The sequence below is a fragment of the Pleuronectes platessa genome, chromosome 6 (genome assembly GCF_947347685.1).
Source record: "Pleuronectes platessa chromosome 6, fPlePla1.1, whole genome shotgun sequence".
NCBI lineage: Eukaryota > Metazoa > Chordata > Actinopteri > Pleuronectiformes > Pleuronectidae > Pleuronectes > Pleuronectes platessa.
In genome coordinates, this window is record NC_070631.1 from 3,007,430 (window position 1) to 3,034,907 (window position 27,478).

General features: G+C 43.0%; 1 protein-coding gene across 1 annotated transcript; it reads right to left on the minus strand.

Moving 5' to 3' along the window:
• LOC128441860 (formin-E) lies at positions 1 to 26,321 on the minus strand. Its single transcript, XM_053423974.1, has 18 exons — positions 26,083 to 26,321; positions 24,783 to 24,911; positions 23,975 to 24,049; positions 23,401 to 23,574; positions 23,137 to 23,294; positions 22,864 to 23,046; positions 22,420 to 22,591; positions 21,865 to 22,341; positions 21,549 to 21,714; positions 15,896 to 16,007; positions 14,606 to 14,696; positions 13,602 to 13,688; positions 8,621 to 8,773; positions 7,073 to 7,202; positions 6,907 to 6,939; positions 6,409 to 6,506; positions 5,476 to 5,559; positions 1 to 817 (listed from the first exon to the last, which is right to left on the minus strand). The coding sequence occupies exons 1-18, from the start codon at positions 26,185 to 26,187 to the stop codon at positions 716 to 718; spliced, it is 2,529 nt and encodes an 842-aa protein (XP_053279949.1). The 5' UTR covers positions 26,188 to 26,321; the 3' UTR covers positions 1 to 715.
• Positions 26,322 to 27,478: the final 1,157 nt, after the last annotated feature.

The window sequence follows — 27,478 nt, forward strand, 5'->3', positions numbered from 1 at the left end:
TACAGTTTTCATAAAAAATGTCATTTAATAATACAAACAACAAAAGCCATTGTAGTAATAATTATATACAATTATGTAAAAGTTATCATTGAGTTTCATGAAAAAGTTTTACCTGCTAATGAACCACCAGTTTCTCCAGATGTAAAGTTTTAATTAAAATCAATAATTTCTCAATTTTATTATCTGCTGCTCAGTCGGGGGTGCGCTTCATTCCAACACCACACAATTAGAAGTTCAAACAGGGTTTTTTGTTGTGAGCCAATTACGATGTCTGTCACACACACACACACACACACACACACACACACACACACACACACACACACACACACACACACACACACACCCACAGACACACACACCGGCCACAGTCCCTGTCTTTGTTCCTCTGCCAGAAGAGCGTCTCACAACCGAGGGTTCTAATCCTCCACCGGTGATTTGTCTCAGAGTAAATATGGAGTTACAGGGGAATCAAACAAATCACTTTTATATTCTCTACCATGATTTCCGTTCATTAGCATCACTATACACTGTACAAGGAATCTTAAAATAAAGTATTTGTACAACAAAAAATACAGAAAACCACAGAAAATATAAATCCAAGTAACATTTTCCTCCACATCAAGTAGCTTTGTTATTGTTTTTGGACTCTGACTCTGTTTAATAAGCCGTGAGGTCTCAGTGGTCGTGGATAAGTACTTCACACAGATCAGACTCATGAGACTTCGGCGTGCGCCCTCTTGAAGTCGTGGAGGAATTGACAGACCAAGCCGAAGAGCTCCTGAGAGTCTCGGTCCGCCGGCTCCCCGAACTTCACCTGGACAAGAGAGAAACAGGATCGGAAAATTCAAAATATCACAAAACAAACTTCAGCAATTACACCTTCTGACACCTCTGAGCTTCTGAACCTTATTTTCCAATCAACAGCTGCGTGCACCTCCACCAGCCCCCCCCCCCCCCCCCCGCCTGGGACATGCACACACTGCTTAACGATGGACTTTTTGATATAATTACTTCACATCCTGCCTCAGCATGCGATTCATTGTTTGAGTCGAGTGAGGGAGGTGAACATGTGCCTCTGAGGGGGGGGTCAGGGTCAGCAGCAGCCACATGTCACTAATCCTCCAGTCAGACTTTATCAGAGAGGGTCACAGCGGCTAAGTGAACTAATTGGCTTCTTGCTTGCTGCCGACTGCGCAACTTAAAGTTCACCAATCATTTTATTAATCATTATATTTGACAGATTTTAAAGATATATTTATGTAGATATAATGGACACTAATAAGCCGTCTACTATATATTTGATGGAGCTTCTACCAAGTTGTCATGCACCAAAAATACACAACTAAATAAAACTGAATCCCTATAAATGAACGCAGAGATTAAATCATTATAAATGAAGCGTGACACGTGAAGCTCCTGTGAAACGAGTCGTCTCTGCTGCAGCTCGGAGAACGAGGGACGATGTTTAACACCGACAGGTTGACACAGGTGTCAGGAGTCTGTTTGGATTGTGACGGTTGATTAGCAACACCTCCTCGTATCAAACTCTCACATCTGATATCAGAATACTTTTTTTTTTTTCACGCCGAGCCTCCGGAGGAAAGAAACACTTCAGATCTCGCTCCGCATTTTAAGAAGAAGAAAAAACCAAGGCGCGGCTATGTTAGAGGAATCAAAGTGTTTCCTCTTTAACGAGGGAGGATGAGGAGGATAATGAGGATGAGGAGGATAATGAGGAAGATGAGGAGGATAATGAGGATGAGGAGGATAATGAGGATGATGAGGATAATGAGGATGATGAGGATAATGAGGATGAGGAGGATACTAAGATAAACTAAGAGGAGACAACACGGCTTGTTGTGAGTCTGAGCTCCTTTATCTTCAGGCTGGTGTCAGACGCACAAAACACCAATGTCAGACACGCATGATCACACGTTAACACAATACAGTGTTAACATTTATTATAACACAGTTTAGTGAAGCTGTGAGCAGAGTTAAGTTTGTTAATAAAGATAATAATAGAAATTCAACTCGACTAACTAAAGGACAGCTGCAATAATATTATGAAGTGTAGTACAAACACTATAAATTCATATAAAACTACGTTATATTACAGCTTCAGTATTATGTGTTGTAACTTTGCTGATCAGCCAGTGTGAGTCTTAATGTACTGAAACACATTTCTTCTTTTTCAGAACAAATTATCCAGAAATGCTTGTTTACATTTTACATTCATAATTATGTTATTTTTCTCAATTCAAGTTCTATACTTGGTTGTATTTGTGTTTTCTTTAAAATTATTTACAATTTAAACTGTAAAATATCAGTAAAATAATCATATTTAATAAACAGTATATATCAGTCAGACTCTATCTGATAGATGCTGATAATTGATCTAAATTGATGAGGTTAAAACAAAGTAAAAGTATCTGCTGGTGGAATAGAACAGATTTGGTCACATCTCACTCATTTGGCGTCTTAAAGATATGAATTTTATGAACAAAAACCGGTCATGTGACTGTTGATGTTACGATGAATCACATTATGTGAAATAAATAAAATATAAATTAAAAGTCTCTCTCTCTCTTTAGAGCTGTGGATGTTTTTTAAAAATTCACATGTCAAGAGGAACAACTGCAAAAAATTAAAATACCAGCCTCCCTGAACTCAGGCCCCAAAACTTCCACGAGCCTCGTCCATGTTTCATAAATGTGCATGTTGGTTGTTCAAAGGCGTCATTATGAATTCAGCCCTTGACAAGCTGTGACACAACGTGCCCCCCCCCCCCCGTGCTCCTGAAGGGATTGACTGTATATTCAGGAAGTTTCATCCGCCCAATATTAGACCAGGGTCCCAACACAGTCATATCCAGGGACTCAGGGACTACAGATTGAACTGTGTCCCTCTTCAGATGCCACTGGTTTGACTTTGGCTCAACTTTGAGGGACGGCTCCTGGTGTCGGGACCTGAAACGGCCCAGTAGGGATTCTGCAATTCGAAAAAAAGTAACACTTCTACCTTTTATTATTCACTAGAGAGAAAAGAAGTCGCCCGAACTATGTATTTAATATCTCTTCTTTTGGGTTAACTGGTATTTAAACATGCTGGGGATGATGGTTCATTTTGGCAGCGCTGCCTGGTGATTAAAAATATAACTCCTGGCCTGAAGGGGGACACGACAGTTAAAGGTCAAACTGTTAAACTTTCAAAGGCCACGGGCACCACAGCACTTTTTAATGCTCAATACTGGAGGCAGTGATTTATGTTAAGATCAAGACTTTTGAGAATTTAACTTGTGAGGACGTTCAACTTACAACATAAGAGGTTTGACATTTTGGGGCAAAACGGTTGTTTGCTTTCTCACCAAGAGAAAGATGAGAAGCTGAGCTACAGGAAATAAGAATCTACAGGCAGGATAAGGAAGCTCTGCTCGTCAGTATGTGAGACACACGCTTTCATGCTTCTGTGAAAATGTGGCAAAATTTACATTCTGAGTGGTTTTTGTCTGCAGATGCATTCATACATTAGCAGCAGGACTCTTTGCACTTTTGCCACATTCTCCACTCGACTGAAAGCAAAAGAAACCACGAGGCTGCCGCTGCAAATAGTCGCCCTCGAGTGACCTGCATTCCCCGGCACAAATTAGATTAACTGACTGGGAGCCGCTCGAAAAACACTACGGCTCCATCACAGGTAAAATGTTCAATTAAATACATTCTGGATGCGTGAGAACTGAAAGATTTAATCAGAGCTTCACAGCAGAAATTAAATTTTCACGGTCAGACCATTTATAAACAGATTCTACATGTGGAAGTGCAGAATCTGTGGGTGAGGGACACGATTTTTGGAAGATTTCTGGTTTTATCAATGTGCAGATAACTGTGAATAGAGATTAGTCTGTTAAACTGTCAACGCAGCGTAAACTCGCTAATTGTGAGAAAACGTAGCTGTCGTCTTTAAACTCGCATTTCACGATTTCCCACGATTGCTTCCTCGTGTGCAAGTTGCAGAAAAAGCTTCGCACAGGAACCTAATTGTCGAGCGAGTGTAACACAATTCCTCAGCGGGGCCTAAAGCTCGCAGCCTGGTTCTGATATCTCAGCGCTCGGATCCGGGGGGGTTTGGGTGGGGGGTGGGGGGGTAAATCCACTCTATGATGATGGATTGCCCACAGAGATATGGGAAAGGTGAGAGAGAACGGGCTCTACTTCTGTATTGATTGTTTTTGGTGGGGACACCATAAAAAGAGACATAGCACCTGTTAAGATGTCAAATACAGGCTGGAGCTCTATAAACCTCATCTAACCAGGTTACTGAGCAAAGAGAACATTCTCCTTTATCCACCGTGTTAGAAGAGGGAGGGGGCGGGGAAGTCTCTTGATCTGACGTGGAGTCAAATGCTTAAAGGGAAATTCAGCTTTCAACAAAACTCATTAAAGACGTGTCTGGTCTCAGAGATTCCAGTAAAACATCAGATCAAATACTTCAAAATGAACAAGTGCATTGTTTCCTTTTACTGATTTCTTCTATCTGCCAATTCCAGAAACATCTCTCTGTCTGTGTCTGTATTATTAAGTGCACAGTTGAGTTTTGTGCGAGTTGGACATGTGATACGTTCGTCGTCTGTGCAGCAGTTGGGACGGGACATTGAGACGTTAACATCTGCAGACCAAGGTGAACACGTCTTCTTCTACGTCCACCTACAGGAAGACGTCATTTCACTTTCCACGCCGAGTAACGAGAACGATCAGATCAGCTACAGGGACATGAACCTGCTTTACTGTCTTCCTGCACATTCCAGAAATCTGCTGGTCTGTGTGTGTGTGTCTCTTATATCTCGACAACTGTTCATCAACTTCAGACTTGGTTTGTGTATTGTTAAGCCTCCAATGAAGTGCAGTGTTGAATTGTGTGAGATGTAGACACAAACGTTCAATATTAATAAACTTTTTACAAACAAGCAATCAAAGTCTGATTCCCCAGTTCGGAGTCTTTGAACTTTGAATAAATGTCTTTTAGTTAAGTTTCAGAAAGAAACTGCAAGCAGAATCCCCATAGGCCAAGCCCACAACCTCTGGTAGAACAATGATTAACCCTAAACACAAATTACTTCTCCTCAAAACCAACGAACCAGAAATAGAGAAGCTCTGATATGTGTCTGATTCATTTCCTCCTTTTCAAACCACATCACCAACCCAGTGGGGCATCTCGTCCAGCTACTGGTTTTTAATAATCTGTGGATTCGTGGACGAGTCTCTAGATTCTGTATCAGATGCGTTAGGTCCTCAAGGACAACCGGGGTCAAAGGAAGTAACCCTGGTGACTTCCTGTGAGATATATGTAGAGCAGCCTCCCCGTGTTCGTCGGGGAGATAAGATGACAAATAATTGAAAGGGCCCATCTCGACAGGAGGGCCATCCATCTCCGTGGGGCTGTACAGAAGAGATATTGCTGTAATAACTCAGGGATTACCAGGATGACAGAGTAGAGTTTCTTCATCTCCTCACACGTCTTGGTCAGGGCGGCGAGAGTCGAGTCGTACGTCTCAATGGCCGTCTGGGGCGAGAGAGAGAAGCACAGGGAGCTCCAGTTGAGTTTGTTCATTAATTCATTCAAACGTTCACTGAGTCAATCGTTTATAAAGGCCTTACCCACGTTTAGAGGCTGGAAATCAAACTGGGTTTCAACGTTAGAGATTCAGAATAGACACAGATTCATGTTAGAGTACTGTGGCATTGTAGTATTGTATCAAAAGTACTTTTATCAATTAGTACAATTTTGAATCCAGGCGTCTGTTTTCAGTTCATCAGTATTTGTACACGTCTTCTGAAAGTTTACAGATACTGAAGGAACAGATGAAACGTGGCAGTACCACAGTGAATCATCAGGGGGCAGTGTAGCCAATAGTTCGATCAAGGCTACCATAACACACAAGGATGATACGTCTACCACGGCAGAACTTTTTAAGGAGAAACTTTACGAGTTGGTGTCTAAAGGATTTAGCCTCTTTCTCCACCGATCCCATGGTTTCAGAAACTCTGTGCTGCCCTCTAGTGGATGTATTGCTCAACAATCATGGTAATGTATATAAGACATGTAGCAGCATATGGGCGGTTACGTCATTTTAAACCGATTTATCTCTTTTCAAACATAAAGTCAGAGTAAATGAGTCCTAACACTGTTTCAACGACTTTTACTTAAGAACAAGATCTAACACTAAAAATGCAGAATTTGCTTATTTTAGCCATTTGTAATAACAGTGTGTAAATAAGAAGTAAATAACAGCAACGAGCCAATAGGAGACGAGCAGAAGAATGTTGTTGACGGTTAGTTTGGGTCCGAGATGCTGAACGTAGTGAACACGATGTTTCTTTACATGAACAAACCGAGGGTTCGCTAACTCACCTTCAGGTCTTTGGAGAATTGTGGATGATGAGTTTCGGCATTTCTCTTCCTGGAGGTTTTTCTGTACTGGACGACTTTCTGCAGTTCATTCTTCAGGACTGAGGCAACACACACAGACACACACACACACACACACACACAAACACACACACACACACACACACACACACACCTTGGTGATCATCCATCATATTTGACCACTGAAGCAAAAAGTTGCTTTAGATCCGATGCTGTCTCCTGTGCGATAAAGTGAATTGTTGTATTTGTGCTTGTGGCAACTGTTTGTAAGTCATCACACAGACAAGATATTGGATCGAGCCCGTCCAGCCCCTCGACAATGAGATCACGGTGTTTCCCCCCCAAAAAGTATATATATAGATACTGAAACTACAATTACAGAAAGATCTAGTAAATGTTAGCGTTACAACCAACGTCAGCACAAAAGAGGAGAGTCAGATTTACGTCTTTGAGCACAGTAGTAAAATTTGATCTACTCACCATCCACCTCTGCAGTCAGGCCTTTGATGGACGCTATCCAAACAGAAGGGGGGGGGGGGGGGGGGGGGAGTGGGACACACACAGTTTCACCAAACAGACCCTTATTTGAACAGAACCATGCAGATTTTTAGTTTTTAGCTGTGATGAAATCTCGATTAGTGAATACCTCCGGGGACAGTTTCAAATTCCGCCAAGTCTTGGGTAAAAGTGGCGAGGCCTGGTTCATGCAACATGATCTGCTCCACAAGGGCATGGAGCAAGGTGAACGTCTTGTCCCTCCCACGGAGCTGAGAGAGCTGGGGGGGGGGGGGGGGGGGGGGAGAGAGAAATAAATGCAGATTGACAAAAAGGACACGGCGTATTTCAAAAACAGCCCAAGGACGTAAGAGGAAAGAGGACATGTTGTATATCCACGTGTGCAGCTTCCTTACTGAAGGTCAGGGGGAAACACATTTACAGCAGTTTCCATGTTTCAGCTTCTCTCATAGAAACACTCATAGCTGTAGTCGAGAGAGAAGCAGCAACACTTACTGCTGTATTGCACTTGATGGAGTCATTTAATTGAAATGCAAGAGGAGCCTCTCTAATCCTCTGATAGCCGCTCGTAGTCCTTTTCTAGGTTATGTTGTTTTCCAATTTAATGCTCAGATAAACCTCTGAGGGACATGTTTACAAGACATGCACCAAATATTGATGAGCCCCCCCAAAAACATATATCTGAGATAACCTTGACGCAGTCCTCATGGTCAGCCTGCAATTTGACGAGAGTGCGTCTGAAGCAGCGTCGGTTTACGCTTCTCAATTAGACCTGGAAACATCGCTGAGGGAAGAGAGAGGCTTCATGAGACGGAGCAGAGGACGTTTCACTCCGGTGCCGAGAGCTCCGCCCCCTTCAACCCTCAGGTAGAGAGAGAGGGGCGGTTCAATCCAGAGGAACAAAGGAAATACTCTCACAACTAGAGAAATACACCCGTCAGCTTCCGAAGCTTAAAGGAACCATTTGCATGTGATGTCTGTCGGATTATTACAAACTATAGTAACTTCTTATTGCTAGCCATATTTACACGTTATTGTTGGCTAAAGTTATGCTTTACTGCAGCCATAGTATCGCTTAATTGGTAGCCATAAGTAAGCTTATTTGCTAACAATAATTATGCTTTATTGTTAGCCTTAGCTACGCTTTAATTCTAATTGTAGTTACACTATTAAAAACACTTTGTTGGGAGCCATGGACGGGACAAACTAAAACCTGGTGTCTGTCATATCAGGTCATTCTTGATCATTGGTCATTCATAAACTGGTGTATGTTCACGTGTTGATGTTTGTGACAAGTTTGGCTTTAATTTGTTATTTGATGTCATAGAAAAGGAGTAAAATATCTCGATTAACAGCTGAGACCGATTGTGATTGGTCCCCCCCCCCCCCCCCGCCCATTTCCCAACTTTTCAATTAAACCAGAAAACCGACTCAGACTATTTGGCTCAACGACAAGATCCACAATGAGCGAGTGACTGCAGCGAATAAGAGATTCATCCACTTGTGGCCGGACACGGAGCAAACACCTGAGTGAGTCCTGGGCGATCGGACCAGGGAGGCTGAGGCAGAACATGGGAAGAAGAAGCCCAGAAGCCCTGCAGTGTTTATCAATGAGTCGTCTTATTAGCCCCGGCGCTGCCACTCAATCAAAGGTCAGGCAGCAGCGGCAGAGTCTCACTTTAGTTAAGGAGGAGAGGCGGAATCCCTTGGCCTTTTCCTTCCCGGCGTTCTCGTTGAGGTAATTGCCGATGGCGAGGACGAACTCCAGCACGGACACGAAGGACCTGGCGTGGCACAGCTGCATGCACATCCGGATCTTCTGGTTAATCAGCTGGGAGACAAAACACAGAGGCACAGAGCCAAGTCATTTTCATTCTGTGATCCAAACCCACATGAGCCCTGGCATTCCTCTTCAACTAATCCCTGTTGAACTCTGTATTGATTTCTGAATTCCATCGCTCACTCTTAAGGCCTTGAATGTCTTGACAGAGCCGTGATGGCTGCTCTGAGGTCACAACTCATAACAAAGGCTGAGCGAGCTTTTTGCTTCTAGAACCCTGACTTTATGTATCTCAGTAAGACGGACTTTAGTCTCCAGCTCCTTTAAAATCCTTCTTAAAACTTCTGTATCCAATGGTTTGACACTGAGGTTACTATTTACTGTCTCAGCCAAGGAGGTATTCTTTCTATTTAGTTTATTATTTTTTTTATTTCTTTCTTTAAGAGGAAGATTGCGCTGGGAAAAGAAACCAGGCATATTCCGGGGGACTGGTTTCTATAAGTGTGAGTAATCTGGTGCAGTGTTATTGAATTCCAGGCCTTAGTGGAGGGATATGTACACTACTGATTATCAGTCTAGTTTATATATGATTTTATGTATTTAATCATTCCATTTTTTCTGTTTGGGGCTCTGCTACATAGATAAAGTTTATTAATATTGATTTCTCCACTTAGGACGGTAAGTACCAGGTCTGAACAGGTTGTGTCACATGAACATGGAGCTGGGACTCATGTTCAAATTCAGTTGTGAACAAAGTTGAAGAAATTTTAAGTGAAGCGAGTCTGATGCTTGTTTTTTTGGAGCTCTGTAAAAAAATAAATAACTGCAGCTTTGATTATTTTCCATGAGAGGAGTAAACAGCCGTGTCCCAGCACCTCATTTAACCTCATAACATGAATAATCAGGGCCGTGTTGTTTGGCTGGATTATTATTTGGTATGCAATTGTGTCAAGAACAAATATCCCCCCCAGAAATATCGCTCAGTTTCCCTCCTCACCCCGCTCGGAGCAGATCCTGTTGAATATGGATAGGAGACGTATTGAAAACCTGAATAGCAATCAAAGTGGGCTCCAGGGTTTTTTAGCTAGTGCCGTGCTGGAGGTAAAAAGGAGTCGACGCTGTGGGAATCGTGTCCTTGACAAAGAGTTAGCGATTCCAAACGAGCTCCACGCCAACCAACAGCTACACTCCCACCATATGCTCCGGTTTTAAGAATAACCTCCACTGGGACGGAGCCGATAACAAGGAAGAGACGAGAGATAACCAGTTTGTTTCAACTGGTTCCGCTCGGGACCATCTGCACCATCAGGACGAACCATTGTAGCTTGTATGAAAAATGATTGTGTGTAACAACACGTGCTTTGGTGCCGGGGAAGTTCCCAAAAGTACCTCGGTTGTTATTTTATAAACTTAGAAGCATGATGATGTACGTTGCTTGTTAATTATAAGAGAGAAATAAAAACACATTTTCAAAACTTTATCTCCGTGTTCATTGTTCAGCTATAACTCTATGTGCATCCTAAAACCCTTTTTATTTTATTTATATTCCAGTTGAATGTTAAAACTAATAAATTACTATTAAATTAAGAATAAGATTTCACGTTTGTTTGTTAAAACTTCACACACAAATATGTCCCCGTAAACATCCCACACTGTTAATTAAAAAATATGTTTAATCACTTTCTTTGTAAAAATCTAAACTTTACTTTCCCCCATTCTTCATAAAATTTTGTATAAGTTAGTTCATGTCAATTTACACACTAACGATTCACTATAATTAAATATATAATATATATTATGATTTATGAGTAAAAGTGACTAGACCACTACCCGAGTACTTAAAGTACATTAACTACATAACTTTTAGATGAGTAATAGGATTCTTCATGCAGAACCTTTACATGTAATGTAGTATTTGTATATATACCTGTAATCCTCAAGTAAAGGATCTGAGTACTTCCTCACATCACATGGCTCATTTGGGTCTTGAGTAACATCATTGGACGAGAGGTTTGTTGGACATTTCAGCTGGAGACAGATTGTTGTGCTCTAATTAACTTGTTTCTCTCTCCCACACACACACACACACACACACACACACACACACACACACCTCGCTCGCCAATGTTGTGAGGAGTGGGGGAGCCAAAACAAACCAGTTAGTCCTCATCCTCTCAGGCATTTGTCATGTAAAACCAGTAAGATACCGTTTAAAACTGGATTAGGTAAATATAGAAAGTTAAGTTTGATTCATTTCCCCATAATAATTGTGATGTTTTGAGATATGGCTTTTTCCTGATGTGTGTTTTTTATCGTCTGATGCTGGCTGTGACTCTGGTTCATTCTCCTCCCGCCTGATTCACATCCTCATTGTTCGTTCACGTGGCAAACGAATAATCAGATGAATTATGTCATCACATATAAACTAGTTGGCATAATTTCACAATCAGCTTTATAGTAGCATCTACTTTCATGCAGACTTTCAAAGTGCACGTCTATAACTCTCTCAAACCTTTTAGCCAATGCAGACGTTTTAAATCATTAATATATTAATTATCTCTTTTCTTTGCTCGCCCTTACTATGCAAATATTGGAGAGAGGCGTCACCGTGTCACAATACATGTTGTTTAGTCAACAGAGTCCATACACAAACACAGCAAACTCGAATCAACAACTACACAACTCTAGAAATGGGACCTGAGCACACAAATGCAAAGTTTCTTTTCACCACTGCTCTGCCTGAACGTTGTTTCATCTCCTGACTTGTTCTTGAGCCTGTTCTCCTGCTTCCTGAAACCATCTTGTTTATTCTCCTGCCAGAATCCTTCCCTCTCTGCAGTTCATGGTCATGCTCAGCCAGCTCCTCCGTCACACTGGATCCAAACTCCCTGATCCCAAACCCGGACTCTGGACTGTTTCCCATGTACCTCCGTTTTAAAGCTTTCATCATTATGGACCAGTTACCCCTTGCATATTGGGTTACAGTTTGAAATCAGGGATCCTTAAGATGGACACCCATAGGTCCTCAGGTCTGAATCGCTCTGCCGCTCTATTTCTCTCTCTCTATTCGAGTTCACGCTGACGTTTGACTAATTTCAATCTGCAGACGTTGATAAAAATCCCTCGTGCAGCTACAGCCAGAGGCTTAACTTTCTGTTTCACTACCACTGTTATTGGAGGTGCGATCAACACAACCCGCTGAAGCGTCCACTTTTAGTTTTCTGCATCGAGGCTTCGGGGGGGGGGGGACATCTCCGTGTCCACATCTCTTCCTGTCCCCTGCATCACTGGCTCTGGTCTCTGTGTCTCTGACTCTCTTGTTTATATTTGGAAACGGGTTCCGACAGCACAGAAGGAGAGAGGGAGAAAAGGTCCAGAGTGCAAACTGAGAGTCTGTCACACTGGCAGTGAGACGTCCAACCAACAAAGACGCTGGAGGGGACAGACAGACCCCCCCCCCGCCCCCCCCCCAGGAGGAGACGAAATCCTCCTTTAAATGTTGGAGCTTGAATCCAAGCTTTTAAAAAAGGCTGTTGAACTGTAACGCTTCCTTACACTACATTCATATTCTATAAATATAGATTTCAAGGTTTAAAATGTTTTGATTGTAAATGTCATTCGTCTCATTGTCAATGGATTAAAATGAAAATGTATTAAAATAATAATAGTCTGATGAACTAATGTCCTGTGAAAACACCCCAAGACGGAACTAGTTTAATGCACTTGCCATTTTTTAAGTTGGAAGAATTTAGTAAAATTAATATTCCAAATATAATTAACTTTTCTAAGGCTTTATATTTTCTTTATGAGTGAGCTCAACTTGTCAGATTTTACAGAGTGAGACAGTGACACTCTGAACTGTGGATTAGAGATTAGAGACCAACACACTTTTTGTCACAGAAAACCACAAAAACACAAATCTGATCCTTTTCTTAAATAAACCTGGAAGAAACCGCCGGGAGCAAATTGAAACTTAATGAAATTGATAATCTTTCTCGTCGAGTCCCTTCGCCGACACACAACATGTTGGTGTCTGAGTCTGAGACAAAGAGAAATGAGTGTCAGAGTCAATGGATCACGAAGTCATCGCTCTTATCCGGTGTTCCTCCGACAGCAGACGAGAGATTAGGACCGAAGCACTGAGGCTGAAAGAAACCGGAGCCGGAGAGAATCAAATAAAAACTAAAAAGATGTCGGCAGAGGAGCTGGGCCCCCCCCCCCCTGCAGCCCAACAACAACAATCCTGTGAGAGTTAACAATTAGTCTGAGTAATGATGAGGCTAAATACATCTGGTGCTTTGTGTGTGTGTGTGTGTGGGGGGGGGGGGGGGGGGGGTTACAAAACGCACACTGAAAATGTGCATTTTGAATTTGTGTGATTTTCCTCCCTCTTCACTTTACCTTTTATACATTGTCAGTCTTTTTAACAGAATCCAAAACTTCTGCAGAATGAAGGTAAATTCCTCCCTTGAGAGTGTTTTTAATTATTGAGGATAATAACTGTGCATGTTTTACACCTTCCACCGAAAAATGGACCTTGATTTGATTTGATTAGGATTCAGTTTTTTTATTTTGTCTCCATCTAATAAAGACGAGGTGTGTGAGAGTGGCTCTCAAACCTTTTCTGCTTCCAGGACACTTAACTGGCAAATAGAAAAGAAACGACTCCACTCACCACTTCAGACAGAAACTCAGACTGGAGGAGGAAGAAGCTTTCGTGTATTAACACCAGTTTGTTCCATAGATGTTCTTTTCATTGACGTCCCTCTGAACATTAGCGTTTGCATTAAGGAATAAATGTGTTTGGTTTTTACACTTCCTCAGCCTGAGGGAGAGAAACCAGACTCTGAGGTTTGAGGAGGTGGAGGAGTGAACTCACGGGCTGCAGGTCGCTCATGCTGGTCGGGAGCTCCCTCAGAGTCAGCAGCAGGTCCAGCTGTTTGCTCAGGAAGGGGATGTTGCACATCTGCAACAAGGGAAGAAAGATGCAGAGGGTTAGAAGCCCTGTGAATACAAAGGAGGATCATCTCAACAAAGCTTGTCCATGTGAGGATTCAGGATTATCTGAGGCTGCAGGGAGACGCGGTCTGTCGACAGGCTGATTTAACACAGAAACCTAAGGCCTGACACCTTGAAGCGATTGGCTGAGCTGCCTCGTCGACCTCTAATAAATCACTGCACGTTGTCAGAACCCTCTCGCTCCTGCACAGGATCCATCTCCCCAGAGGCCAGGGGGCACTGGGTCTGATGGGAGGTGAAGGGAAGATGCTGGGAGGAGTGTTAGTTACACAGACCCTGTAATAACTTGGCTGTAAAATGATTCCGCTCATCCTGTCACATATTTAAATTTCTAATGAGAGGTTAACAGATTCCAACACCGAGGTAACACTTGTGATTTAATTCCCATCCCGGGTTTAAACTGTGCTCACACGTCAGGCGCTGAGTTTAGAGTCGTCACGGTCTCGTGCTTTCTGCTTTCTCTCCGACTGAGGAGCAGAAAAGTTGAGCTGAATGTGACAAGGCTCTTATTGGATTTATGCTGAGGCAAAGAATTTGATCTCCCAGTGACCTGAGGAATGACATCGTTCAGGAACAATCAAGACTTTCACACAAACGAGGCTGAAAGTGTTTAAATCTTGTTTTTCTTGCGTTTCTGCAGGTTTTGAATTATTGTTTTTATGTTTTTAACGAAGATCTTTTAAAACGGCCTCAACAAAAGTAAGGATGTAAAATCAAATCAGTGAATTCCAGATTTGTCTTCAGTTAATATAACAGGCGGCCATGCTAGCAGCTCTATGATTATGTAATTAGCCACAGCGGAAGCTAAATGCTAAGGTCAGAACAATGAGAATATTGCCTCTACTGGGATGTGGTGAGCTGTACCTCCAGCATGTACTGGTCCACGATGTGCAGCTCCGTCACTGGGCCCTTGTGGGATTTGTACATCTCCACGTCGTCCATGGTGGGAACGTACCTTTGAACATGCAAAACAAACAATCACAGGATTTGAACATGTTTTTCATCGATCGGCTTCTTATTGAAGGTCACAGGCTTGTTTACATCAAAACACAAAGTTTTTTCCACATGAGAGATTTCTAATTTTTCTTTGTCTTTTCTTTGTTTGTTCTCCTCTCTCTATGTTGTACTGGGTGTTTGGAAGCTGCTGCTGACAGCTGTTGGCTTGTTTGATCCCTGTCAATCAAATCTGATCAAGACAGAGTGCAGCGGAGGAGCGGCAGAGATTCCGTGTTGAACGTTGTGCAGAAATATTAGATTTGTTCCTGTTTTAAACCACTGAACACGTTTCCCCCCCGCCTGAGTTATCACTTGTGGTTTGTCTCTCTCTCCTGGACCGAAGCCATGACATTGATTTCCTGTGGCCTGGAGGAACGCAGGTGATTAAAAGACCAAGTGCTGCTGATGGCCTCTCGTCAGCTTCAGGAAAGCAGTGAGACGCTGAGGACAAACGGCCATTTACTCACTCCCACTGAACCTGCACCTGCACCCCCCCCCCCCCCCTGTCGTTTCCACGCGCCCTGACCTCAAACCAAAGGCATTCACTTTTTCATGACCCAGGGAATGAGCCACCGGAGGACCAGCGCTCATTAATACTGCAGCAGTAGGGAGTGGATCTTTCCAGACTGTGTTCCTGAGGCACATTAAAATATATATTACGTTTTCATAGAATAAATACAATCCTGCACAGTCCGTTAGATCACTCTGGTCCTTCCAGGAGGTCAGCTTCCAGGGCCTCTGAGCAAACGGCAGGTACGACCACATGGAGGAGCGTTTCCCCCCCCCCCCCCCCCCGTCGGAGTTAAACTCCCGAGGGCTCGTCCACAGCTTCCATCTCCACGAATAACCAGATATACAATTTTTATTAGTGAGCTGCTCTGGTAAAAGGTTCTGGCATCTGCTCTATGGTATTAGAACTCAGTGAGAACCCCCCCCCCCCCCCCCCCCTGTTTAACTTGGTCCTGACTGAGCCGTGCACTCAATGGATGATTTGCGAAGCTGCCAGTTTCCAGAGGATCTGTCCCAGCAGCCTCCCACAGACTCGGGCTGAAGAGGTTGTTGTGTTCACCCCCCTCAGGTTCAGTTGTGACACAATAGAGAAATCAACACAAAGCAGCGTTTTGTGTGTTTTGTGTGTCTGTGTGTGTTTAGTCGTACCTCCGCAGGGACGTGATGTGCCCGTCAGACAGGCCTCCGTCCTTCTCGTTAACGATGAACAGTTTGTCCTTCAGCTCCCCCGGCTGCACTGGGAAACTTTTCAGGAAAATGTCTGGAAGAACAATGGATCAGATAAAAAAAACAAAAGAGTCAACACACTCAACGGGACGTGAAAGTGTTTCCTGTTGACAGATCGTCTCTTTATCCAGCAATGAAATGACTCAAAAAGCATTGAGAAGACAAAAGGGTCCTCTGCTTAATTACTCCCCCCCCCCCCCCCCTACCCCCCCCCCCCCCCCGAAAGCCTGAGGGGAAATGCACAAATTAGCATTCTATCAAGTCAAAGCTTATGTGACTCTCTCTTCTTTTGTTGTTTTATAGAAAATGTCTCTGCATAATTCAGGAGGGAAAGATTCATCAGGGGTTTTAGACACGTATGTAAAAAGACAACATGAAGCACTTAGAGCCGCTGGCATCGGATTGGTTGACGTATTTTCCTTTTAGCTTTAAAAGCCTCCAACTTTCTCTTTTTTGTTAATTTCCGTGATTGCCAACTTATTTGCATTCAAAACTTTTAATGCAAATAAGCTTTTAAAAATGCAGCATCAATTGTTCTGAACTAAACCAAACAGAACAACTTGAGTCCTTTCTGTCACATTTGAAACTGTCACTCAGGATCAGCAGTTTCCTTAGATTCTGCACAAAATGTTAATTTAAACAGTTTTAAAACCATTAAGATGCAGATGACCTGTTGATTTCATACTGAATCCACATTGTCTCAAACACACATTGGCTGTAGTTGAAGGTTTCTAGCCAATTCTGATATGAGACCACATTAAATCCCGATTTTTAATTTGGATCTGCACTACATTGCATAGATGTAAATCTATTTTTTTTCATCGACTTTAATTATTCTGCATTCCACTTAACTAAAGAGGGAAATATTTGTACTGCAGTACATTTATTTAGAGCCACAGTTTCATAGTTTTTAGTTTACAGATTAACGTTATTCATACAAATACATGTTTGGTTCGTTACATTCTTTGTATTTGTATTTTCTTTTCCTTTATACTACTTTGTACTAAGTGTAACTCCACTACATGTACCTGAAAGCTATAGTAAGTCAGGTTTGAATGGGTTTAATGGGTTCTTTCCTGACCAATACTGCATTGGAGCAGTACTTTCTGCATAATTTCCCTGGGGAAATTGGAGAAAATGTCAAAAATGTGTCCAGATCTGCACCAAAATCGAGAAGTTCTTCCCTGGCCCGTGTCCCCTCCTCCCTCCAGCATTCATGAAAACCTGTTAAGTAGTTTTCCACGTAATCCTGCCGACAAATAACCAAACAAACAAACAACACAGGACCTCGCTGGTTGAGGTAATGAGGGAAATCACCAGGTCAAACACCGGACGGAACGTCAAGCAGAGTCCTGACGAGTTGTGTGTCTGTGGTGTCGCATCTGGACGACAGAAACAAACACAAACACACACGGGTGCAAATCGAGCACCTTTGTTTGACCGGCTCTCAGACAAAGTGAGCAGTGAATTAGAGTATGGTGATGAAGAGTATTGAGATGAAGAGTATGGAGATGAAGAGTATGGAGATGAAGAGTATGAAGATGAAGAGTATGGTGATGAAGAGTATGAAGATGAAGAGTATGGAGATGAAGAGTATGGAGAAGAGAAGAGTGCGTCCCACCGGCTGCACCGAGCCACAGGTGTGCTTTTAATTAGGAGAGCAACATTTCCAGTCATTAAACAGGCAGCGTGCACGGGGGGGGGCTCTCAGGGTAAATAACCACATTAGACCAACACGTCTGCTGAACACAAATGAACTGGGAACTTACAAAACCACAATGAATCTCATCCAGTGGGAATGTTCACTCAAGTTCTGTAGAGTTTATATATATATATTTTTTTAATACAGATGTTTTAGGATTCTACATTAAAATCGCATTTCTATCAGCTTGTTATTGGCTTGGTCTCATCCATAACTATAAATATTCTCTTTCAAATCTCTTCTTTGTTTTAATTATACCTTGTGAAGGATTTAGTCTAATCTGGATTTTCAAAAGTCTATAAATAAAGATTATACTTTTATATTATGAGCTGTTTGCTGTTTCACCAAACAGAAGTTGAAGATGTTTTAATTTAACAACAGTTTGAGACCAAAAGAGGTTAAATCAACCAATAATTCACCAAAAAACTAAATTTAAAAGTCTAAAATATTGCAGTATAACCGTTTTCCACTTCATCATCTCACAAACTCTCTCAGCCCCTCAGATTTATTGTATCACCCTCTGGAGCAGCCAAACTTAGAAACTATAAAACACACAATAAAGCACAGAGTGTAAATAAAGATGGACGACCTGACAGCTCCCTGTAAGTGTCTCCATGGCCTCAGGGTAGCTGCTGTGATAAACTGTGGGTCATATAAGCCGCCTCCTCCATGTTAAAGGACGGGACATGGACCAATCAGCACAGGTAGTTTCTCATCTCATGTTTATTCAAGTGCTCGTTTTTTTATATTAGGTTTCAATCAGTGATTTGATGCTATAGGAACATGATCATGCTTGACGGCTGAGGCTGACTTGTGATTGGTCGAACACGTCCATTTTTATATCTAGTCTCTAAAATGAAGTCTTCAAAGCTTAATGATATATTGATCCATCAGTTGTTAGGTCCCTGGATCAGTCACATTTTACTTCTTATACATTGATTAAATTCTGTGCACATAATACTTCCATTCATAGGATTTTTAATGCAAGGGGTTCCATGGTTATGAAGTACTTTTACACAATATCTTTGGTACTTTTAAACAGTTAAAGGATGTGAGAACTCCCTCTTTACTTTACCTCATTAGATTTATTTGAGGTATTTTTCGCTTTTACTCCACAAATGTCTTGTTATACTGTAAAATCCACTTTCTACTCCATTCTACATTATGTTACATTTTCATATTGTTTAGTTCATGTTTTTAAAAGTCATAATAGCATAATCTTTGCATTAGAGATTAAGAAGTACTTTTACTTTTAATACTTTAAGTACATTTAAAAGCAATAACCTACTGACTGTTACTCAAGTAGAAAAGTTAAAGTAATACTAAAGTAAATTTGTGTCTAGTTATCTGTACTTTTAGTAGTGAAGTATAATGTTGGAGTACTTCCTCCACCACTGAAGTAAAACTGATTTAACGTTGTGTTGTCATGCAGAGAAGAATCCCTCACAGCTCATTGTGCGTCAGAGAATCCCATCACAACACAAACACACAGCCACAAACCATTGTGTTGGTATCTCCCATCTGCTTTGTGGGCATTTCTCAACAGATTGCAATCAAACAGCAGAAAATGAGTTCACGTCTCGTTCCTGCAGACGCTTACGTTTCTACAAATAAGCACAGAGATCATTACAGCGTTTGTCCTCAACGTGCAGCTGATGATCACCAGAGGAAAACACTGGAAAACCACAACACAACAGTAACACAACTCTCTTTCTCTGTGTGTAACAGGGTTTTTTTTTAGAGTCTGTGCGAGTGGCAGCTTTTTTTTTATTCCTGACGCCAATTAACAGCTGTGAGTGTGTTTGTAAATGATTGATCATATAGTTGATGCGTGTGTGTGATATTATCTGATGGAGTCTACACAACGTGAGCATGCACACCGGCTCCCAGTGAATCAGAGGAATGAGAAGGAGTGCGGCACAGAATCAGATATGAGCTGAATAAACAGCTGGAGTTTAGGGAGGTTTGAGGCGATAAACATGCAAACAAGAGCACAGTGGCTGTGTGTGTGTGGGGGGGGGGGGGGCTGTGTGTGTGGGAGGTAAAGAGAGAGAGACACAGAGGAGGAGAGAGACACACAAATCATATTAGCAGCTGATGTTTTCTTATGAGAAACCTGGAAAGTTCCTGTGGTTTTGTTGTTGTTGTTGTTGTAAACAGGTTGAAGTCTCCTCTGCTCTGTTGTTTATTACCAAACAGTGAAAATGCTCTGATTGATTAAAGTGTAATTGAAATGCACTGATGTGATGTGAATCCATTTATTCATCTACTTTAATCCCCAAATTATTCTTTATGCACAAACGCTTTTGATGGAAATATTTCTTATATTGCAGATGAAGATGAAACATCCAAATAGTTGATCCCATTAAATTATATGTATTTTCATTTTATATGACTTTATACTAAGTTTTAATGCGCTGCACATTTCTGACAGCTACAGTAAATCAGGTTCTACTGACAAAATATTATCTAATACTAACTAACTCTGAAAAGAAATATATATATATGGGTTTCATGGAAATCTGTTTTTTTCAAGGCCAAAAAACTAAATTGTCCCTCATTAGAACGCATTAATCTGCCAACAATCATATTTGGATCCTCTCCAGATTTTAACAGAATCCTCCCTGACCCATAAAACATCCTTCCACCAAGTTTAGTGTAAATCCATCCTGTAGTTTTTCTGTAATCTTGTTCACAAACACACCAAACAACCAACAAATGGCCAGGGGGTGAAAACCTTGGTGGATGTAAATATTGAATATTAAATATGAAATGTCCCTTTCTGGTTGTCAGGACCACAACAGGAGAGACAGAAAACACAAAGCACCTCCTCCACCTCTCTTCAAATGTCCTAACCTCCTCCCTAACATTCACAGGAGGAGGATGCTCGGCCCTGAGGCGGCCGTCACTCATCTCCTGCTCCCGACTCGACCTGAGACTCCAGGTCAAGGAGGAGGAGCCCAAACTCTGAGTCCTGGTTGTCGCCTGGATCCCTTATCCATATTTTATATATGCGTGAACTCTAATTATGTTCCCAGCCTGCACTTTCCCTCTGATTCCATTTAGCAGCCCGACCCACCACCAGTGCATCACTGTGTCTGTGGCTCTTGGAGGACACTGGGGGGGGGGGGGGGGGGGGGGCTCCTGAAATGCTCTCCCCTGGCTTTAGGTAATATATGAAAAAGCCACACGCAAGTTAATCAAAAGTGAAAAGTCATTAGATAAGAAATAGAACATGTTCCACTTCACAATGGCTCTGCGCTGCGTGGGCGGACAGGACCCTGCACTGGGGACACACTGCCCCCTGCAGGCACGTTTCAGGAACAGCCATGTCTCTGCTTCTCTTTACAGGCTCAACCTTTACTTTGAAAAAGAGTTATACGAACTGTGAGCTCAGCTTAAGTCTAATTGATAAAAATTTGAAATCCTGCCATTGTTACTGTCTCTGCTGAGAAGCTGGTTCCTCTTTCTAGGTGTTGCCGCCCTCTGGTGGTCGTGAAATTCATTGAAGCAAAGAGCATCTTTATTTTACTCAGATTTAGGTAAAAGGGATTTAATATAAACTAATTCTAGCTAATTCTATGAATAGTTGTTTTATTTACCATAAAAGGGGCCCTTTATATTTAAATACTTTATATTTAAATACTTTACTGGACGATCTAAAGACTTTTTGAGTTTTTATGACAACTGAAGCTACCACAGGTTTGTTGTCATGTTGGGAAGGAGAGGGTGAGTTGAGGGGTATCCAGCTGCAAAATTCAACTTCTCCACTAGGTGTCACTACATTCCACACATTTTATAGAACCACCTTTTTCTGCATGCGTACAGTATTTATAATCATCTTCCACGCAACACTCGTTGAGCCGTACTCACTGAAGTTGTGTGCGATCTTCTGGTTCAGCATGATGTGCGTGTGGGCGTTACTGTGCTCGGCCGCCTCGAACCCCCCCACGTCTTTGACGGCAAACTGCTCGCGTAGCAGCGACGTGTCGATTTCAATCCTCCCGGTGACTCCTCGTACCCAGAGGGATTTTGCAACCTGTCGAGAAACAAACAGATCTGAGACTCTTCCACTTCACGAGGGCATTTCTGTGTTTGCTGAATTAATAGAACCCTGCATGTACATATGATTAATTCTCATGAGAAACTGGATAGATTTAAATGTGGTATTCTGTTAATTTGGTGTTACCTTGTCTGGGCCCACCAGGTCCCAGTGGAACGCCTTGGTGCGATGCTTCTTTAAAGGGAACTTCATTCTGAAGGGTAAAGGTGGAGGGGCCGGGATCCTCGGAGGCGAAGGCACCTTCACATCTGGCCCGTGAGACTCTGGGCCTGGGGGGCAGGGTGAGAGGGGAGTGTGGGGGGGCTGAGGGGAGGCAGGTGGAGATAGGGGAGCGTCCCTGAGGGGGGAGGTCGGGGACGGGACCTGAGGGGAAGTGTCAGGTCCAACGTCTGGAGCAGCAGCTATTCCAGTGATGCAGGGTTCAGGGACATCTGATGATGGATCTCCGCTGCTGGACGTGAGATCTTCAGTGGATTTATCAACTGGAGGACAAGTCCCAGACTGCACATCTGTATCTGGGTCCTCTGGGTCCTCTGGGTCCTCTGGGTTCTCTGTGTCCTCTGGGTCCTCTGGGTCCTCTGTGTCCTCTGGGTCCTCTGTGTCCTCTGGGTCCTCTGGGTCCTCTGTGTCCTCTGTTCCCTCTGTTCCCTCTGTTCCCTCTGTTCCCTCTGCTCCCTCTACGTCCTCGGCGATGCTGATGTTTCGTAGAATCGCTGTTTCCACAAACGTGTGTTCGCCCATGGACCTCCTCTTCCAGTCTACACACAGTCGGTCGATGGCGCTGACCCAAGCATCTCTCTCCTTCTGGACGGCTCCTCGGGCGCCGGTCTGATCCGACACCGGCACTTTGAATCTGCAACGAATCAAAAACATCAAACTCAACTTTTACAAGAGGTGAACAAGAGATGTGTCTGCCCCACAGAGGAGAATGATGGTTAATAGGCGTAATAGTCAAGGTCATACAGCCATTATTGTGGTACTTGGAGGTCAAAGGTCAAGGCTGCAGTGACCTTATGTGACCGATCTTACTCAGGGTTTAGGTCAGAGGATTGTCACACCTTGATTTGTGACTCTGGACCTAACAAACACAATTTGATGGATTGATTGGTTGATTGATCGACTCACTTGTACTCGTTCTTGTGGGTGATCAGGGTGAAGGCGTCCGGGCTGGGAGGCTTCTGCACGCTGGTGCCCCCGTCCGACAGGTGAATCACGGTGGACACGACCGGCGCCACCTCGCCGTCTGCCGGGCCTCGACACCTGAGGGGGACGAGAGTGAGCTGCCCCGGGTGAAGCTGGACCTCATACCTGCCACCAAGGGAAGGAGGAGCAACGTGAACTTTTTACACAGAGAACGTGACATCAACCAAACTGTGAGTTTTAAGATGCCGACCGTACTTCACCCATCTCAGAGACGCCAGGCCTCCTCTGTGCAGCAGCAGGACGCCGTCCCGGAGGCTCCTCGAGGCCTGAGGCTGCTGGTGAGCTTCTGCAGCTCCCTCCTCGTGGTCACCGTATATGTTCCTGTAGATGACCTGATTCACCAGCTGCATCATCTGGTCACAGAGAGAAGAGCGTCAGTCCCAATGAAAAACAACATCATTCCTATGAATTGAACAGAGTCGTATACAGTGTCTTTGGAATCCTCTCACTGAGTCGGACCTGGTGTTTGTCCTCCAGGGACGTGGCCTCCAGCTCGTAGTCGTGATGTCCTCTGAAGGAAATAGAAAACCTGGAGCCCACGCCGTCGTCACAGCTCTTCACGATGGAGAAGGGAAGTTGTCGCTTGATGATTCCTTTCTCTATGCTGCACAGCATCTTGGTGTTGAAGTCAATCTGGACGGTCACAGTATTCAGTTTATTAGGTACACCTGGCTCAGACATAGTGCAGTAACACAATGGTACGGCAACAAATACAACCTTTAGGAAAGTAAATGTTATTACCTCCCCCTTCAGTTGGTGAGGATCACACAAAAACTACTGGACACATTAACACAAAACGTGGTGGAAGGATGTGGTGTGTTACATTAAAGTTGTGGATCAGAAAGTTTGGATCCAGGAGTTTCTTTTCACTTCCTTTGACAATAATTAATGTGAATAATGAATCATTAATATTCAGGGGAGTGATATGGTGTGTAATTTGGACTGTAGGGCCTTGGTGGAGGTGTGTGCAGTTCTACTTTGTTTGTGCGTCTGTAGTTTTTCACTTTCCTGGTTTTGTGTGTGTGTGACTCACCTGGAGAACCCTCTTCTGCCACCTGTAGCGTCCGTGCTTGTGAACACTGAAGTTGTACTGTGACGGTTTCTGTTCCTGTTGAAGGAGAAATGTTAATAAAAAAAAAAACACACTTGAGGGGAAACACCTTCTAATGTATTTCCATCTCTTTTTGTGTCAAACTCCACCTTCTCCATTCCTGCATGTGATGACACCTCATCAGGAATCAAACCATCTCCAGAAACAGATTTGAAACCGGCTGAGCCGCTAATTTAACTCCACAGTGTTTACACAGCAGAAGAAAAGACACGTGAGGAACAGGTTTGTCATTTTGTAGAAGTCCAGTTTCCTCCAGCTTCATTGTACACATCAAAATAATTAACACAGCGATTTAGGACGCTATTAGAATGGGATTCCACGTCAGAGGCTGATGATTAAAGGAAGGAACACAGGCAGCTGGCTCCTCCCTAAAGGTTAAAGGTTAAATATGACATCCACCGACAGCTCTGGAGCTAATTTACATGCTGTTCTTGGTTTTTAAATCACAAACAGGGGCGTTGCAACAAGTTATGCAAAGCAAGGAATGGCCTGGGGCCCTGAGCTGAGAAAAGGCCCCTGATCACATTAAACAACAATTATGTGAGATTCCCCTGAAACTCCAATCACTCCCTAAACCCCCTAACGAGGCTGCTTCTCTACAGTTCCCGATGAAACAATAGAAATCTATTCCACAGTCAAGTCAGAAACTCATTCTGCTGGAGTCATGAGAATGTTAGGGGTCAGGGGTCAGGGGTCAGGGGTTAGGAAGCTCTGTTTAAAATGTGTTTACCTCTTCGCCCAGGCTCCGCTGTTGCAGCAGCTGATCCCGGTCCCTCCTGGCCTGGTCCAGAGCGTCCTCGATGGACAGCTCTCCGTTCTTCACCTTGTTCATGATGCTCAGCTGCATCTCGTTGCTCAGCTGAAATCACAGCAGCACAAATAAGATCAGGTCAGATGTGTTAAGCACGTTGAGAAGGACAGGAGTCGAGCCAAGGTGCTGCTCGGATTAGAGAGATATCATCAGAATCGTAAAACAGAATCAGGCTGAGGCAAGAAGTGAGATCGAGAAGGTAGATTTTGAAATGACCTCAGTGACCTGAGGCAGGATCAGGAGAGCAGTGATATAATGAGGATCAAGACCTTCAAGAGTTTTGAAGACAAATAGAACAGGATCTTAAAATCACTACTGAAGTTAGGGAAGAACAAAGGAGTTGTATGCTGCCTTTACTTGAGAGATAAATTCCTATTTTGCACTAAATAAACTGTATGTGAATGATTTTGAATCATATCTCCCAGAATATGTGTAAAGAATCTAATCATTATGAGTTTTATTGCATTTAATAAACAGTTTTTTCATTTGTGTAGCACTAAATCATAACACACTTTACATATCAAGATTAGATCAAACTTTATTGATCCACCCACCATGGAAATTCAGTTGTTAAAGCAGCAGGCAGCTCAGAACAAGGCAGACAAGAGAATACAAATATGTTTAATTATGAATATTATATAAACCTTTCAATATGGCTTTGTGAAGAAATGTTATAAAGTAAAGTGACTTGACCCTTTTTTTAAAATCTCCAGTCAGTTCTTTACAGACGTGCGTGTGGATTAAACAGGTTTTCTCAGTTTCACAAAGGGAACAACCGGCTGGTGTCAGTCTCAGTTTCAGAGGAACAGTGAAGAGGAACCAGCCGGACGGTCAGTTTGTGAGTCTGTGACACACACACACACACACACACACACACACACACACACACACACACACACACACACACACACACACATGTTGTTACAGGAACACACTGTCAGGTCTCTGTAGATCTCCTCTCGTTGCTGGAAACTTCAAACAGCAGGGAAGTTGAATTGAGGAAGTGAAAAGACACTAACAACATAAAAAAAAAAAAAAATCTGTCTGGCGAGACTGAATCGTGACTCGCTCGACTGAACTGGTGTTACTGGAAGTGAGAGGTTTTCTCTGGAACTCAGAAATCAGTCGAGCTGCAGTCGTCTGCAGAGCCGGTGATTTCAGGCTTTACTATCATCAGAGCCTGGACGTGGGTGTAGCTCGAGGTGAAGTGAAGTCCTACCTTTGGCAAGTCGTCCGTGTATCTCTCCGTTCTGGATGCATTCTCTTTCCTCTTTGATCCTAGATTGGTCATCATGGTTTTCTTAGGTGCTGCGTGAAAATCCATGAAACCAGTGAATCTGCTGCAGCAGAGAAGAAGAAGGGATGAGTGTGTTTTTGTGGTTTTTTCTCACATGCAACTCACACAGAGATCTGCTTCTCTGAAGGGGAAGAAGGAGAGTGGCTGTGATTTGTGTCACTTTCTGCTCCCCGCCCCCCCCCCCCTCACGCAGCTCCGGTTACATTCTTGTTCCAGGTGAAGCTGCCACACCCACAGCAGCACAGCTCTCTGCACAACAGCCAACATCAGGTTAACAGGTCTGCACATGCAGGCCTCATCTGTTCCTCATCTGTTCCTCATCTGTTCCTCATCTGTTCCTCATCTGTTCCTCATCTGTTCCTCATCTGCTCCTCACCTGTTCCTCATCTGTTCCTCATCTGTTCCTCATCTGTTCCTCATCTGTTCCTCAACTGTTCCTCACCTGTTCCTCAGCTCCTCCAGGAGAGAGGGAGGCCTAAGAAGCCTGAAGCCCCTTCCCGTCATACCCACAACACAACACAACACAACACAGTGATATGTTAGAGGTTATATGTTATATGGTATGTTATTTCTTTTTTATTTTGTATAGCCCGTCTGCCTGCCAGGTCACAAGATCACAGGTCAAACTTACTACGTACTTACTACATATATATCAATATTTTTATTTTTATTTTTTAATATTCCCCACTCCTTCACCCTGTCAACTGCTGCTTCATTTGACTGTTATATGTTACGATGTTATATGTTATATTTTGTATGTTATATAGTATTTTATTTTTCTATTTTGTTAAGTCGTATACTGCGTAGAAGTTGCCTGCCACTGCTCCGATGACGCTGTCATTGGTGCATGTGACAATAAACCTTGATTTGATTTGATTTGATTTGATATGGTATCTCATGAAAACACATCAGCCATCATCAGGTTACAGGTGTGCACATGCAGGCCTCATCTGTTCCTCATCTGTTCCTCACCTGTTCCTCAGCTCCTCCAGGAGAGAGAGAGAGGCCTAAGAAGCCTGAAGCCCCTTCCCATCATACCCACAACACAACACAACACAGTGATATGGTTTCTCATGAAAACACATCTTGTCTTCAGGTCTCCTCACATATTCCTACTCGAAAATAATTGACTTCTCATATGAAATGAACTTACTGTATATACATATATCAATGAGAAAATAAGAGCTTTTGCTTTTTTGGGTTGCCCCTGAATACAATCGCAAGAAAATCTGAAAGTCCGTGTGAAGGTGACAACAGAAGTGTCGTCACTTCCAGTCGTCACCATGTGGGAAAACCAGTGTGTGCAAACAGTTTGTGG

Excerpts from the sequence above, each read along its gene's own strand:
- LOC128441860 (XM_053423974.1), bottom strand. The coding sequence starts at position 26,187 with ATGGATTTTCACGCAGCACCTAAGAAAACCATGATGACCAATCTAGGA. Across the intron at positions 13,689-14,605 it reads TGGACCAGTACATGCTGGAG|ATGTGCAACATCCCCTTCCT; the intron begins GTACAGCTCACC and ends CCCTTGTTGCAG. Across the intron at positions 6,940-7,072 it reads ATTTGAAACTGTCCCCGGAG|CGTCCATCAAAGGCCTGACT; the intron begins GTATTCACTAAT and ends CTGTTTGGATAG.